Below are 17,039 nucleotides of genomic sequence, written 5' to 3' on the forward strand. Positions count from 1 at the left end.
CGCAGTGTGGAAAACTGGTTTGGCTACAGCTTTTTTTTTGGTATCTTGAGCTTTTCCAGCTGCGCGGTCACTTTGACGACGGCTTCAATTTATTTACCGCTTCAATTTGTCGTCGCCTCTCGCGAGATTCACGTCGTCACAGCGGAAAACATTTTATACCTTCATAGATAACGACTAATTTCGAGTTTGAAATATTCCGAATTAAAGAATATCGCCAACGCTGCCGGCTGGAGGAATATATATTTAATATAAACGCGTGTGCTCTTTCGATTTTTTTTTAGTGCATTATTTGGATTTTGGGGCCACAAAAAAAGTGCTGAAAGTGCTGGCGGGCACAATAAACGCTGCACCTGTCTCACCTGAGCGCTTCAAGCCACAAAAGTGTAAAGTGCAGCGGCGACTCTTTGCTTTTCCGCCGCTTTTTTTGCCTTTTGTTTTTCCTCGCGATTTCGAGATCCGAGATTCAGCAAGAATTCTGCGAGCGTGTGCGCGAGTGGTTGCTGTTGTTATTGCTGCCGCGCTCTAATTGCTAGGCTTCGTGCGGAGAATTCTTCAGGCGCTTCTTTTTCTTCTTCTTGGGACGCCCGCACCGCAAATGAGGTAAAAAATAATAAATAAACTACGCAAATTGCACCACCATGAAGTACACAGCTAAAATAAGTTGGCGAAAAATCCTACTTAACAAAACATAATGCTTAAAGGCGAATTCTAAAATAATTACAATAGTAGTCAAAGGCTTGTAAAGAATGTACGGATACCGACCGAATCTGAACTGACTTGATTTTTGATATTAACATATTTATTTTTGTCTTATTATTATTTTCGATTATTTTTCCTAACTTTTCGGTGTACTCATCTCAACTCTATGTGTTTGGGCCATGTTTGTAACTTAATGCCTTGGCTTGGCTGTTATTTGTTGGCATTATATTGTCGTCTTGGTAGCCGTCATCTGTAAACCGCTTAACGGGCGACACAATTTTCAGATATTAATAAATAACGCGTTAATTGTCGGCCTTCAACTGTTTATTATTGTTGCCCTTGTTATTGTTGTTGCTGTATCTTTGTATTAGATTTGCTCTAAATACTTTGGAGTTCATGGAGAAGATCTGAAGAAATGAAAATAAGAAAGTTCTCACTGACGAAATAAGTCACGAATCTATCAATGCTGAGCCCACAAAAAAAATTTGTCTCTAAATATGCATAACTTCCTGTTTGCCATTAATTTTTCTATCACAAATCCTTACTGCAGGATTTTCATGCATTGAATTTGTTTTGAAACATTTGCAATTCCACGCGGTAAATTGATGTCAAAAGCTGTACTTAGGCTTATGGTCGATTGAAAAACTATGGTTATTGGAAAATACAAATGTGCCAAGAGTCCGCCTCGCGGCTGATAAACGAGATTCTCGAAGACCGCCCGTAGAATCGTTTACGCAGCAGCGGTTTCCTTGAAAATGAGCCAGCGACTGAGGGCCTCGTTATGATTGATGGACTGGCTAACTGATTGGGCCGCCTGATTGATCATTGCATCTTGGCTGGGCCGCTTATGCAATCCCCGCCAGCAATTTGGACACTCGAGCCGCGGACGGGCACTCACCTGGTGAGCACCTGGCCAATGGGCCTGCGGTGGGTTTAAGCCATGGCAATAACAATAACAGGCACACTTTGGCTTGGCCAACAAACAGCAAATAGTTTACAACAAACAGCAAACAGAGTCCCACAAAACGGCGACTTTCGAATAAGTACGGCTTGTGGGCCAATCGGTTAATTGCATTTCCTGGACACCACCATCACCATCATCACCGCCACCATCATCGCGTCATCGTGGATACCCGTCATCATCGTCATCGTCATCGTCATCAGCATTTGCCAACCATTCCCATGATGATGGGGCGTTAATGGCGCTTTAATTACCCGGACTGTTTGGCAGGGATCTTGGAGTCTTTGGATCTCTGGATCTGTGCAGATCTTGGAGCCCGCATTGCATTGCACATGCAAATTGCCAAATGGAAAATGCCAATTCACGTTGCGCGTATCTCATAGATACACAAAATTGAAATTATAATAAAAAGCAATGAGGCAAAAAACGGTTGCCGCCGCTGCCTTCGGCTGCCCAGGCTAACTTGAAACCCGGCTCCGCTCGGCTCAGCTCCTTTTGTAATTCAAGCCACCGCACCACCAGCTGCACCACACGCGAAAAAATCCTTGGGAACTAGATTTGAACTAGATATAGTTGCTCGATGGCAACATTTCATATGCTTGCCATTCATCCTGCTAGATGCAAGCCCTTTAGTGTTCCAGCAATGGTTCCATAATCATCATCATTTTTGAGAATATCATATGTTGTTATTCCTAAACCTTGTATTTAATCTTGAGGATACGTGCTACTTCTTAATGATGCCAATGCCAAGCATATTATGTTTTTGTATCCATTTTATCAATTTAATTTTCAAAAATACTGTGAAATCTTTCCCAAATATTTTCGGTGCACCAAACGGCCTGGGCAACCAGTTCGCCTCGCCGCCCAGTTAGCCTCAGATGGCATTTTTGCCAGGCGGACTTGGCGGACAAACAGAAGGACGGACATTTGGCGGCGACTCTTGGACTGGTTGGGTTTTCCACCAGGTCTACCGAGTCTACCAAGACTGGCATTTGTGGCATAGGATAAGCCTTTTAGCCAAGTTAACCCACTAGCAGCCATTGCTAAATTAACGAAAAGTAAACGTTTGCTTACTGTTTGGTTTGTGCTACGGTAATTAGGGTTTCCCATGATTTTACCTAATCTTAATTTGCATAAATTCTTTAGTTATGTTTTTCTAAAGCAATTATTATCATAATAGCATGTTAGTGGAAAATATTCTTTTATATTCATTAAGATAGACAAACGGAAATTCTCAACATTCTAACAGTGGGATGCCTTCTTTAAGTGGAAAATAGTATAAAAAAAGAGGTTTACAAAAAGAGTGTCATAACGATGTTGTTTAATGGTTAATCCCCCGTGGATACAGGGTAGCAATGGGTATTACTGGCTGGTGCCGCTCTAGAATTCCCCGGCAAGATATCGCAGCAACTTTCGCTGTGGCAAGAAGATGATGATCTGCAGATGGCTTCGGCCAATGCCGCGCCCATTCAATCCAGTTTGCTTTGCCGCCAATCCTCTCCTGCGCCCACGGAAAAATACCCAGAAGTGGCAGCTGGGCCGCCAGCTGTGGCTCCATCTCCAATCTCCATCTCCTGCCCCCCGTTTCCAACTGCAGCTGAATCTCCTTCGTCTTCGTTGAGTTTGGGCAGCTGTTTCGCGTGGGCAACTTGGACAAAAAAGGGTTTGGGGTAAGGGGGTACACAGGGAAAAAAAACAACAATAATATCAGCATATCAGCTACCTATTGTCAGCTTAATTTTGTCATATTCATAAGGTAAATGAACAAAGTCAAATGGGAAATATGCGGTCTCTTTTCAAATGGCTAGCGATTCGGCGATGTATTAGGAAATCAAACACAGTTGCACTGGGAGAAAAATGAATGGCATTTAAAAAATTTTAAATTTAAAATCTGTTTATAAAGTGAGCACCTCATCTTGTTTTCTTTTTTTTTTTACCGGTGCAGTTGAGTAGGAACGGGCCAGCATGGCACTTCAATTAAAACCAACACCCTCGAATGCAAACAGACACAATTGCAACTGAAACCGAAAACGGCTACGGTGAAACATCAATTTATGCAAAACAATTCAATTTTTGCCGCCATCAGCGGTCATTTACCCCTTTTGCAACACCCTCTGTTTTTTTTCATCATTATTTTCTTGGCTCTTTTAGCGGCACCCATCATTTTGCTGCAGGGCGCAACACACGGCAAACGTACTTGAAACAAAGTTTCGTGTCACGCCTTGGACAAAAAGTTGTTCAACGTTTCACACGCTGCAAGTGGGTGGCAGCAGCAGCAGCAGTCGCAGCAGCAACAACAACAACAAAAGTCGCAGCTGCAACAGCAGCAACAACAACTCAATGCTGCGGCAGGTGTGTGGGAATCTTGGCCAAATAGCAAAAGTTCAATAGCAGCAACGGCATCGCTTGATGATGCGATTGTTGCAGCTTGCCACCGATGATGTTGCAGCTAGTCAGCAGTGTTTCCAGTGTTTCTAGTATTGCTGCTATTGCATTTCGCCGCCAAAAGATACAGTGGGCAGCAAAAGTAAACAGTCATTTGCCCATTGTGCAGCTGCTGGGCGGGAATGTTGGTGGTGTTGCTGCTGCTGCTGTGACTGCCAATTTCCAGCTGACGCAATCAGGCAAATGAGAGGCAGGCGGCAGTGGCAAGCTCATCTTGCACGCAATCAAACTCCGAATGATTTGAAGCGCAAAATTTAAATTGTTTTGCCAGCCGACGGTTTCACCTGGGTATTTTGGCTGTGTCCCATTGCCACACACACGCAAAGCGCTTAATGCTGCCACATAAACTCAATCGATTTATGGCCACAAATATTTATTTTTGATTTTCCCAGACGGAAACTGTTTTCAGATTATTAATTCTTACATTAGCCGGGTACGAGTACGAATACAAGTAGCTCACACTTTCGTGTGACTTGGAGTGCATCTCCAGGCATTGCCCTTTCTCTTGCGTCCGATGTGTGAAGCAATCCTTTTTGGCTGTTGCATAAGCTGCACTTAATTGGCTGAAGGTGAAAGCAGGCGACACAGGCAGAGGCACAGGCGCAGGCGCAGTCACCTTCCTTTAACCCCCACACATCGCTGTTAATGTTCTGCAATTAAAATGAGCCGGAGTAAAAGTGCACAAGGCGCTTTCTCCAGACAAAGGAGCAGATTCCCAGCCAGACGGCTTGCAAGTTGCTGGGTGCTGGGATGCTGGTCGACAGTTGCCATTGGCTTCCTTGCGCACGACAGCCGCATTTGGTATTTATGGAGTTGCTGAGGCGCTGCATCACGATTATGGCCATGGCGCATCCTCCTCGGTGGCATAACCCACGTTTGACATTGCTTGCAAATTTGGCGATAAGCTTCGGCAAGCGGAGTTTTCACCAGAAAAATGCCTCGGCAGTCGGCAGGAGGAGAGGATGCTGCTGCTGCTGATGCTGCTGCTGCTGCTGCTTAGATTATCGACAATTTGTCACGTTGTCAGTCGTGCGTTTGCCTGATTGCCGCGGCGGAAGTAAAAGCCTGGGCACAGGTGCGCATCATCAGCAGCAGAAGTGGCAGTACCACACTATCACAGCATGCAACATGCAATATGCCACATGCAAGATACAAGCAATTCAAGCGCACACGTGTGTGTCCAACGGACGACAAATTCGACAGAAATTTCTCTTTTATTTATTGTAATTTCGCTCAGCAGCTGCCGTGCTGCCGTGCTGCTCCTGCCTATTCAAATGTGAAAATATGGAGAAATGCTGCATGCATACGTGCAAATATTTTCATTTTGTGCTGTTGGGCAATTAAATCATGCCCAATGAACTCATAATTAGAGGCAAAACAGAGCAAAGCAGCAGTAGAAGTCACAAGCCCGTGTTTCCCTCGTCGCTGCAATCTGTGAATCGAAAGACTTAGGCAACGAACGCGAGATAAGTCATTTTGACGATCCAACGCTCCGGAATTCGACATGGCATGCCGTGGATGTGTAATGGATGTCTCCCTCTACAAGAAAACGCCGATTGAAAGATTAGCCAAGTGAACATCAAGCGTTTGTCAATCGCCCTTGACTTTAGATAATTTATGATGAAGATTTCACACAACTGTTGCAGTGTGCTGGTGGTGAAATGCGTAAATAATAAGGAGCCATAGTTAATAAACCTAAAATGTTATTTGATAAATTGGGCTTATAAGAAAAGCGCGCACCTAGTTCGCCAGTCTATTCAAAAGTGATTATAGAAAAGCATTATCCAAACCTTGACCAATTGATTGTGCATGTAAGTGGGCTATTATACGCATGCACTTAGGCGAATGGGGCTATAAATCATTCAATACCAATACGCGTTGACACCCATGGGACACATAGAACCCGATCGATCAACGGACCTTTTACGACTTTCCCTCGATCATGACGCAGGGCAAAGGAAATTAACGTAGCATATACGAGCGGTACTCCACACATTTTCGAGTGAAATTGCGAGCTGCAATCAAAACTGAACTGAAACAAAAGTCGGGCGTGATTATCAGTTTAAAGAGAACCCGTTGTTAATGCGAGTCCAACGAATCTCCATCTCGATCCGAATGGGAAAGCACTTAACGCGCTTGTCACGCACATGTAATGCGAAGAACACACCGTAGTGCTACGTGAGCCAGTAGAAGAGGCAGGGCACTAAATGTCTGTATGGAAAATGCCCAACTGGATGCTGGGCAACTGAAAAGTATACAGATATATATATATATCTGCATATGTGCACATGTGCAGAGAAAGTTATGTCCACAAATAATTACTACATTTCGGCTGCCTAAGAAGACGCAACCGAAAACAAGGCGATAAAAGCAGATTTTTACTTGTTGTTTTTTTGAAGTGTTGCCGAGAAAATTTCTTTGCACATTTCCGAGGAATGGCCAAGCATGAAATTCGTATGGAAATAAAAATCAGCCAGTGGTCAAGGCTTGTTATTTTTATTTCTCTCTTGTTTTGTATGTCTACCCCTCGTTTTTTATTTTTATTTTTGCTTTTCAATTAAAGTCTAAGCAAAAGCTGAGCAATTGCCAAACGGAAACCGAACGGAAAGTGTCAACACGGTGGGGAAAAAAAAAAAGAAATAAAACCGGGGGGAAAGGTGGATATCTGAGGCGTGACAGGAAGTTGTAGATGCCGCAGCAGCAGCAGCAACTCATTAGAACTAATTGCAGGGGTCAAAAGGGGGGTCAAAACGGGGTATTGAGCGGTGAGGCAGTTGCTTTTCTCGACATCCAACAGGTGAAAGGCCGTCAGAGATGTTGGCCTTTTTGCTTTTGTTTTGGCTGCCGCTTTCTTGCCGCCGCTGCAGTTGTTTGTCGAAACTTAATTGTAACTGCCAAATAATTCGTGGCGGCCACAGAAAGAGATTATCATTATTATTACTATTACTCTCTTTCTATTGTTATTAACTGTCGAAAGGAAAAGGGAGTGGTGTTGCAGCTTGCTGTCTGCCAGTTCCATGTTGCAAGTTCCAACAGGTTGCTGGTTGCATGCTGCCGCTTTTCATCGACATCGCTAAACAAGATCTTTGTCTGGCAGGTCGGGAAACTCCTCCATTATCGCGATAAAAGCCCGGGTATTTGGGTCTGGGTCTGAACTTAACCACCGATAATTGTCGTTAATCGGCGGAATGGCTGGGATGTCAAATTGCCAACGGATGTGGGCTGAATGCACATATTTCTATCAATGCTTTTCAATCCAATTCAATGTCTGTCGACATTGTTTTGCTTTATGCTTAGCTTTATTCGTTTAGCCAATCGATTTAAAGTATGATCGGTTTTGGTTATGAATATTTCATAGAGAAATCCTGGCGAAATAGCGCACCCTATTACATACATATTTCCATAACACACTGCAATCTACTTTTAATGGCCCCTTGGAGTTTTTAATTAACAGCTAAAGCTTTTGGTTATTAAAAAGTGCTTACAAATCGAACTTCGATGGCACAATTAGTTTTGGAATCATGTAACTATTTATCTTAAACAATTTGTTCAGATGACAGCAATCTTGATTTGACAGCTGATTAAAAATGGCGAAATCGTTTAGTTTTGATGACACAATTCGGATAATAGTCTGCTGATAGCTCGATGAGTAATCGGTCACTTATGCCATTTGCGGGCAACTAGTTAAACTTTTGCCGAACATACATATACTCATTAAATCAATCACACAACCCAAGTCTTGCAATTATCTTTCCATTCGACACACTTTTCCTCAGCCATAATCTCTGCCATAACCAACCAGCTCCCGATTATCGAATGATTTATATCTTTCCCATTCGGATTGCAATTCAAAATTCCGCGATTCATATTTCCCCATTAGGCGGCGGGCAGTTATAAATGTTTTGATCCAAGTAATTGCCACTTGCGTCAGTGGTTCGCAGTAAGTGGGTAACTGAGGCAATTTGGGTTCACATCTCGGCATCACCTCCACCTTTCCCCCTTCCAATCCCCGATCCCCAATCCCCAATCCCCGATCCCTCATCACCACATTGTCTTCGGGTCGCTGGTAAGTGAGTTGAACTTTGGCGAAGTAAATGATTTATGTGGCAGCTGGGGCAGCTAACAAATAGCTGATTCGCTCCAAATCGAAGTGCATAATGCAAGGCCCGGCGGGGGCAGTCGCATAATTTCAATAATAAATTTCTATAATTTTCCCCAGTTTCTTTCGCGCTTTAAGTTTTTCTTTTGGTTTTTGTTTTTGTTTTTTTCGTGCTGCAAGTGAAGCGTAGAATTACGTGAAAAAGTGAAATTATGCGACGGCGGTGGCGGCGGCAGTGAATGTAAATCGCCTCAGATCTCTGGCTTACCAACTCACAAGCTCCACCAACTGGCAGTGGTGCGTGAAAGCAGCAGGCACCACCACCAGCACCAATTCTACACTGGGGGAAAAAAAAAACTTGACACCTTTCCTATCAAAATAACCCACTCTATAGTCAATTTATAACTACATGATTTGTTTCATTTCTATGTTATTTGTTTTTCCAACTGGGGGTATGATGTTACTGTGGAAATTTGCTCAGTGTACCCAAGCCACCAGCAGCAGCACCGCCTCTGCCGATGCGTGTGACCCAATTTGGGAAATTTTCGATTGCAAGTTCAAGTTTTGCTCACTTTATTTATATGTACATATGTATGTACATATGTACTTAAACTTGAGTCTCGTCTCGCCTTGCATTCTGCTGCTTCTGCCACGTTCATTACTTGTCAGGCTGTTCACGTCGCGAATCCGACATTGTTTTTTGAGAAGGGGGAAGACACTCCCCACTTTCTTCAACTTTCGCACGGAATCCACTTAATTCGCTTTTTGGCAACTCGTCAAGTTCGTTTTCTGAGTGATAGGAGCTATAAAGGGTATGCATTATGAGGTTTTAGAATGAAGCTAATACCTATCGACTTATTAGCCAATCAGTTTTTACCTTTAGAGTAATTATATATCATGACTTTGGATTTTTGTTTTAACGAATCTTACAATTAATATAATATTGTTCTCCTGTGCTGCAGCTGCTTGTGAAGACATCCCGCAATATGATGACGATGACAGCAGCCTCGGCTTCGATATCCACATCCGCATCGCTGACCAACTCGGCGTCAACGGACTGCAGCAGCAGCATGCAGGGATCGACGACCAGTTCGGCGTCCAGCGATGTGATGACCTTGACGACCACGGCGGCCTCCTCGTGGTGTGCCATACCGGCGAGCTCCCGCCTCCGCGTTCTGCGCCTGGTGAGGCCGCATCAGAGGCGACTACTGGTCGGCGGACCAGAAAGGGGCAGCACCTACGGATTCACGGTGCGCGGAGGACGGGAACACGGCACCGGATTCTTTGTGTCCCATGTGGAGCACGGCGGGGAGGCACACCTGAAGGGTTTGCGGGTAAGTAGTGGGTCACTAAGTCACTGGGGCGCCAGTGGGTCAACCAAAAATTCCGATCACGTAGCACTACGTGACGGATTCCAGGGTGAGGTCTTCCATTTACGCATTGCTTTCTCTCGCAGATTGGCGACCAGATCTTGCGGATCAATGGCTTTCGGCTGGACGATGCCGTGCACAAGGAGTTCATCCAACTGGTGGCTGGCCAGGATCGGGTGACCCTGAAAGTGCGGGGTGTGGGAATGCTGCCTGTGAGGGAGTAAGGGCAAATGATCTTTAAACAATGCAAATTAGTGTTACTAAGTATACAACTTCTTAGCTTACCAGAGGAGCGCTTATCCTGGAGCGTGGTGAAGTTACCCAGCGTAAGCGGCACTCCCTCGGAGAGTTCCTTCAAGGGCGAAAGGCGCGGTGCGAGCCGCGACATCAGTGTGGTCCTCCATGTGGCGCCCAGGACGAAGCTGGGACTGGGGATTTGCAAGGGACCCGAGTGGAAGCCGGGCATCTTCGTGCAGTTCACAAAGGATCGGAGTGTCGCCCGGGAGGCGGGATTACGGCCAGGTGACCAGATCCTCAGCGTCAACAGCATCGACTTCTCGGACGTCCTCTTTAGCGAGGCCGTGGCCGTGATGAAGAGCAGCAGCAAGCTGGACATGGTGGTGCGCACAGCGGCTGGATGTGACCTCTTCCCGGGTGAATCCAGTGGCTACAATAGCTCTGCCAGTTCGGTGACGGGAGATCAGAGCCCTTGTTGGGCGGACGCCAAGTCCAAGCGATTGACGGCTGTCAGGGAGGAGTCCGGAGCAGGTGGAGGTGGCTGTGGCTTAAGCTCAGCACCCGGGGCAGGTAGTCCAAATTGGTCGCAGGGCGTTGAGGTGCACAAGCAGATGAACAAGACCATCATAAAGTTGACGGAGAATGGGACTTCTATAAACAACACATATATAGCCAGTACCGGTGGCAGTTCCGTTTCGGGCTCCGGATCGACTGGCAGCGGAACTTCCGGCCGCAGTCAGCAGTCACAATCGAATCCATCTAATCCCTCCCGCAATTCAACCACCATGAAGCGCAGCCATCTGAGGCCGGTTAATTCCGCTGGTTCCGGTATAGGATTATCAAGCGGATCTGCTGGATCTGCTGGATCTGCTGGATCTTCTGGATCAGGATCAAGATCAGGTGGGGTCATCGCACCTGCACCTGCTCCACCGCCGCCGGCCATGAATGAAGGAGCCAATGCCAGTGGCTCAGTGGGCAGCAGTCTCTCCAGTGCCATAACCGAGGAGCTCAAGAAGCGCAAAGAGGTTGGTGCTGCACTTTGAAAAAATGTTTTTAAATTTATATAAAATAACTTAAGTCATTCGATTTTGTTTTGAATCTCTTCAAAATATCGTACTGAAGTAATGCGCGATTTTTTAAGTGCACAATGAAAGATTGCTCCACCAGCAACTAATTGGAATTATTGCAGAAGCAGCAGCAGCAGCAGCATCAGCAGCGCCACAATCGAGATAGAGATCGGGATGGAAATGGAAACGTGGATCGTCAACTGACGGGCCACAATGGAAATGGAGGGCACCGCAGCTCCGTTGGCCAAGTGTCGCATCGCCAGCGGGCGAATGTTGCTGGCGTGGCTGCCACACTGCAGGGCAGCGAACGCATTAGCAATTTGACAGGCGGCGGAGGAGCAGGAGGGGCAGGTGGTTCAAATGGAGCTGCCGGAGCTGGAGGAGATCAGCACACGGCGCTTATGGACGAATTCAAGCGGGCGCACCAGCGAATGTTCAGGAACGGGTTCCATGAGAGCGAGCACAAGGTGAGCAAGCAGCAACATCCAAAACGCAGCAGCCACATCGCCAATCCATTGATTGTCGGCTACTCGCAAAGGTCAAGTGAGCCAGCGCCACAGACTGCACTTGTCGTGGGCCAGTGGCTGGAAGACCCCTCGAATCTCGCTGGAATCCCCCCTTGCCATCTTAAGACAGCCATTCCCAGCCCATTGTTGATTGCTGATATTACCCAACCGAGCAGCAACTCAAGTAGCTGGCCACTTGTGGAGCTAGCATTTGAAGGGGGGGAGGCTCCATTATAATGAATTGCGGGGGTCCCCACTCGGCGATGGCATCTTATCGGGCAAATCGATAAGCGCCGCGACAGCAGTCTCTTCAGATTGCATTGGCCATATAACAGAGCTATATGTATGTATGTGACGGTGATTAGGATCAGTGACCAAATGGTCATTTCGAATTGTTGCACCCATTTGTTAGTTGAATTGGCCATAAATTGGGAATTGGCTAATTGACTGTTGATAAGGTGCTTGATAAAAGTTTTGGCAGTCGATGAATTATAGCTTCTGTCTGTAGGGTCCATACAAATCTGCATATTATTGTAGTATTAAGTGATTGCATATTTAAACGGCAATTAGAACACGCAATCGCAGTCATCGTAATTTTAATGGATGACGGGACACTTGCAGTTCCGCGAAAATCAATCAAATATTTGCCTTTGCCCAATGGCAGGCACTTCAATTGTTATCGATGGCTCTTCAGCGGACATGGAGAGCCGCGATTCCTGGCCAATTTTGGACAGAGTTCCGCACTCAGCCAAATGGGCAGATGACTCACGGTGTGGGTGACAAGCAAAAGAGAGAGCATGTCAGAGAAACCCAAACAAAATCGGGCAAACAAATGGCCAAGAGCAAACAGGTGGGGTGAATGGGTATATTTTGGGGCTGACTGTTCAGTCAGTGACTACCCCTCAATGGCCTTATCTAATCGACGAGACGTCGGCCGATGAACGATGAACCAAACTGCGCCGCCGAAGTTGTCCAGTCTTGGCAAGAGCTCGCTGGCGGATAGATCGCTTTACGGCCGGGAAATGAGTTTGCTGCGCGTGAAAAACGGTGGATCGGGTGGCGGGGAGGGGTCGGGTGTTATGCCCACCATGCGACCCGTTAGCATGGGCCGTCCCCTGGTGACCATGTCCACCTACCAGGTATTTTCAGGGAAAAATATTTACTTTTAGTGGTTGATCTAATGCTAATCTGGGTTTTTTCCCCTGGCATTTTTTTTTTTTGTTTTGCAGGAGCGCGGCGAAACGCTGAAACGCACCTCGATTATGCCCGACGAGAGCTGTTATCGGAATAGTATCAATAGTAACAACAACAATGGCTTCAGCAGGAACAGGAGCAACAGCAATACAAACAACAACAATCGCCTGCAGTCCCAGAACGGAGTGAATCCGGCGAATGGCAATGGGTCGCCGGAACTGCCGCCACCGGTAAGCGAATGATCCGTGTCCGAATACAACCTCGATAGGCCAGAAGATCTAAGACCTAAGATTAAGCCAGTCTTGCAGCTAACAATAAAACTACCTCGCACCAAATTCGAAATGCAAATGTACAACGTCTTTATCGAAATCTCTTAGTCTTTTTCTGTGGTGGTCCGCCTTAACTGGCTATAAATGTTGACTTGATTTTTGTGGCAAGACCTGGCAGCATTTCTCTATCCAGCACTTAAAAGTTATCGCATCTGAATGATTTCGTAACTGTTTTGCAGCCACCACAGTTCGCCAATCCCCAGCCAAAGCAGATGCCGCCCCAACACATCAAGCCCATGACCGGAAACGCAGCGGCAAACGGAAGCGGAAGTGCAAATGGGCTGGGCAACGGCAGCTTGGCCAAGGTCAGGCAACCCATGTCGCCCATGCGCAGTGCCAGCATTAGTGTGGGCGGATTCCGACCACCAGCCACGCCCCAGCCCGACTACGATGCCGTCCAGATAAGATCCTCGCAAGGAAGCGAATCGGTGTCTGGGCGAGATGTGGCCACGAGCCAGCAGCAGCGGCGAACCCTGCGACTGGGCACAGTGACCATTGGGGAGTATGGGGATCAGAGGACGACGGGGAAGCGGGAAACGCTACGCAAAACGAATGGAGAGCCCGCTTCCAATGGGATCCTGAAGAACGGTAGCAATCGGAGCAGCGCCAGCTTTAATCACGGCTCCTCCCATCAGACGGAAAAGACCATCAAGTTCGGCAACTGATTGGGGTCTTTTCAAAACTACTTTTGTGCAATACGCTCGATGATTTTGAGAGGAAATCATCTAAGAGAGTACAAAAATCGGACGTGCAGCTATTTTCCATATCGACCATATCCATTACCTTATACCACTATTTTTTTTTTTTTGTTTACATTTAATTTGTATTATATTTGATTACGATTTGTTGGAAATATTGTGTCACTAGTTGCTATTATTTAACGAATACTGTAAATAACCCACGGGCAAGAGTGTGTGTTTCCAATAAAGCATATACATATGTACCTTATATATAAAATAATGTCTCTACACATAAACAAAAGCAAAACTGATAAGAAAATGAAAATATTTAGCTGCTTGCGTCAGCTGGCAAACACCGTCGGCCAAATCCCAATTACATTAGAGCCGTAAAGATATCGCCTCAAGTGATAGTGATAGGGATTGATATGAACGAGAATAAGTCTCCGAAGACACTTTTAATTAAGTGGGTACGCACCCAAACGACGAGGAAACGGGGAGGAATGGCAACATAATCTTGTTTTTTTTTGCTAACCAAATGCAGAATGTTTTCGATAGCAATAAAAATAGTTGTCCTAAACTGGCATGCCATGCCTCGTAGAATTCGTAACTAACTGCCCTATCCACATGGAATATTCATGTGTTTTTTGCAAACGTTCATAAAGGATGGTGAGTATTTCCCAATCAAAGTATCATTGCCAATCCTCGCTTAACCCTAATCCTTAACAGGTCTGCATGGCGGCAAGATGGGCACGTTGGTCAGGTCAAATGCCTCGCTCTACGAAACTTAAGAAGACTTATACGTCCGACTGAAACGTCATGCCTACACGGGCAAGAAGATATAATCCGATATACATAATCTGACATATTGATGTATAAAATCTATGTTTTTACAGAAAAGAGTGATAGTGATAGATAAGTGCAGTAGAACAACAATAAGCTTCAGATCACCAGCTGCTTTAATGTAAAATGTTGTCATAAATAACGAAATGGGTTGCAGGATCAAGAAAACTGTCAGAACATACACCCTGGAGAGCCTTACATTGAATCAACGTAGTAGCTGTGGTCCATTTACGATACATCTATAGTCCCCATCTCGGATATTACTTAATGCAAGGCTTTGCTATCAAAGTCGAAAATAGACAAGATGGCTTCTATGAGTAATAGTAACTACCAAATGTGCTCTTTAGGTATGCAAACTACATGAAATTAAGTCGAACTTATGCGTAATTTAATGAATGAAATATTGTTTTAATCTTAAGTATTATTTACTTATACAAAAAACTTGAACTTACCATGCTAGACGCGGTACCAAATTGCAATACATATATGCTAATATATATAAACCATATAATTTGTCCAGTGCTGTAGAAAGCAAATCATATATAGTCGTTATTTTTTAATTTAAATAAAACCAATTCAATTATTATGATCTTTTTATTTCTTGCATTAAATAAACGAATCCAATTGAATTCTCGTGCCTATCACAAGTTTCCCTTTATTGCTGACGCTGTCGGCGTGCCTGATCCCTGTGCTCTCTCAGAATCGGAACGATGCGGCAGCCTCTTCGTCGGATACTTTAAGGCCCCCACATTTTGCATTTTGTAAGCGCGTAACACGGAGAAATGGTCAGTGGCTTGGCCGGCTATTGCTAGGATCAGAAGGGACAACGGCACGGTAAGAAAGCCCACCCAGTAGCTTTCGTAGTTTTCATAGTTGGTCTCCGAGACGATGCCAGTGCCGAGTATTATGAGTCTCATCAGGATGACACATATATTATCCACTGGCTTCCAAAACACCTGGACAAGCCCCAATAGCAAGTGTGACACTATCAATTCGTATATCCACCTGATCACAGCCGACCTCTTTTGAAGTTTCCGGGGAACGAAGCAATTGTCCCATATAATATCCATCGCAGCAAGACCCACAAATAGCGAGGGTAGTTTCGGTGCCGGAGTATTGGCACTTCTGGAATAAAACGCCAGGAACTGGATCACGTGGAGTAATCCAGCTAAGGAAACGCATATCAAGTTGGTCATAATCGCACTAAATTACTTCAACAAAATTTTAAAAATTTCTATTTTCAAAGTATTTCACTTTGTACTTTCAAAGTATTTGACTTAAAAGGGAAACATTAGTGATCTCAGTAAAACAACTATAAAACCTTATCGAAAATGTGAAAATTTATTCAAATTTAGTTTTTGAAAATCATAAAAACTGTGAACGGGATAGTTAGGTATGTTCATTAGCAGTACAAAACAGTTTTTATTTTAGCTGTACCATATATTTTGGCCAAGTTGTGGAGAAAATTCTTTTTGGAAATATCTGATTTTTACAAACTTTTTTTTTGTGTATAAAAAAGAATTAGTTTTTTTGTTCAATAGAATCTGGAAGATCTAAGAGGGTTATATTTTTTGCAAATTTTGCCAAAACAGATATCACCGCCAAATGTTTTGTATTACCAATAAACCTAGCTAACTATCACTACTTTTATGATTTTCGAAAAAACAAGTTGGTAAATCTTTGCACTTTCGTTAAGGGGTAGCATGCCTCAGTGACCGAGATTTTCCATTTTCCATTTTCAGGATCAAAGACCTCGGAGAAACTCTTATCCTCACCATCGGCGACCAAGTTCACTACGATGAGGACTACAAGTTGGAGGTTCCTCTAATTACCGCCTGTGGTGGCGAGCTTGACGAATATCAGACTCCCCAGACTCTAGGGATTATAACTCAGTCCGTATATGTAAAAAAAAAACCACTTGGCCAACATTTTAAAAATAAATATGCCTTGTTGCTGAGTAACTCTCTCTCTCTTAATTGATTGAGTTGCATGAAATGTAAAAGTGGGCGGCGGTGGTGTTGTTGCCTGACAAATTCACTGGCAAAAAATCCGTGCAAACGAGAAAACTCATTTTCCTATCAATAAAAAGTGTTTTAGTTCAGGCGATGTTTACGTCATTGTATTGAATTTCTTTCAGTGTGGTCGTAATTGCACAACCAGCATATGTGTCGCGGGGGTTTTACTGATGGACTGGCGGGAGTAGATGGGGGATGAGGCTACCGATTGACCAACTAACTGAGTAAACCAAGTAAGCCGAGTTTCCTTCCTCATTGTTGCGACAGAATGACGGCAACATTTGTTGACAGCAACAAGTTGCAGATTTCGCCTATGTTGTTATTGTTACAGTTTTATGACTATTTGTTGTTGTCATTACGATAACGATCAATACACTACACTGTAGGAAAAAATTTAGGCGGCTCTCGCGATATAAAGAAGATATTAGATAAAATTTTAGTTTTCCTAAAGTTGAACAAGCCTTGGAGCTTTGAACAAGAGTGAACTAAGTGAACTACTTAAATGAATCAAATATCCCAGATAATTTTAAACATTCAAATTAAATCTTCTGTGGTCAATCTTATTAAATTTATATTATTTTAATAAAATATTTTCGT

At 44.5% G+C, this 17,039-nt stretch overlaps 2 protein-coding genes across 4 annotated transcripts; one reads left to right on the top strand and one right to left on the bottom strand.

Annotated features, from left to right (window-relative positions):
* The first annotated feature begins 108 nt into the window (after positions 1-108).
* Positions 109-14,927, top strand: CG5921 (uncharacterized protein). Of its 3 annotated transcripts, NM_167058.3 has the most exons (8): positions 109-600; positions 9,167-9,538; positions 9,661-9,794; positions 9,855-10,836; positions 11,001-11,345; positions 12,353-12,523; positions 12,614-12,808; positions 13,087-13,768. In NM_167058.3, the coding sequence occupies exons 2-8, from the start codon at positions 9,191-9,193 to the stop codon at positions 13,570-13,572; spliced, it is 2,661 nt and encodes an 886-aa protein (NP_727061.2). In that variant the 5' UTR covers positions 109-600; positions 9,167-9,190; the 3' UTR covers positions 13,573-13,768. The 3 variants fall into 3 exon arrangements, with proteins under 3 accessions (NP_727061.2, NP_572290.2, NP_001259265.1); NM_132062.3 differs by lacking the exon at positions 12,353-12,523 and having other exon boundaries at positions 13,087-14,927; NM_001272336.1 differs by lacking the exon at positions 13,087-13,768 and having other exon boundaries at positions 12,614-12,944.
* Positions 14,928-15,009: 82 nt separating this feature from the next.
* Positions 15,010-15,697, bottom strand: CG43115 (uncharacterized protein). The gene has a single exon (NM_001258613.2). The coding sequence runs from the start codon at positions 15,621-15,623 to the stop codon at positions 15,069-15,071; it is 555 nt and encodes a 184-aa protein (NP_001245542.1). The 5' UTR covers positions 15,624-15,697; the 3' UTR covers positions 15,010-15,068.
* Positions 15,698-17,039: the final 1,342 nt, after the last annotated feature.

This window comes from Drosophila melanogaster, chromosome X (genome assembly GCF_000001215.4).
Source record: "Drosophila melanogaster chromosome X".
Lineage (NCBI taxonomy): Eukaryota > Metazoa > Arthropoda > Insecta > Diptera > Drosophilidae > Drosophila > Drosophila melanogaster.

Bases quoted from the DNA above. Each gene is read 5' to 3' on its own strand.
- CG43115 (NM_001258613.2), bottom strand. From the start codon at position 15,623: ATGACCAACTTGATATGCGTTTCCTTAGCTGGATTACTCCACGTGATC.
- CG5921 (NM_167058.3), top strand. From the start codon at position 9,191: ATGATGACGATGACAGCAGCCTCGGCTTCGATATCCACATCCGCATCG. The intron at 9,795-9,854 runs GTAAGGGCAAAT...ACAACTTCTTAG, and splicing joins GGAATGCTGCCTGTGAGGGA to CTTACCAGAGGAGCGCTTAT. The intron at 12,524-12,613 runs GTATTTTCAGGG...TTTGTTTTGCAG, and splicing joins TGACCATGTCCACCTACCAG to GAGCGCGGCGAAACGCTGAA.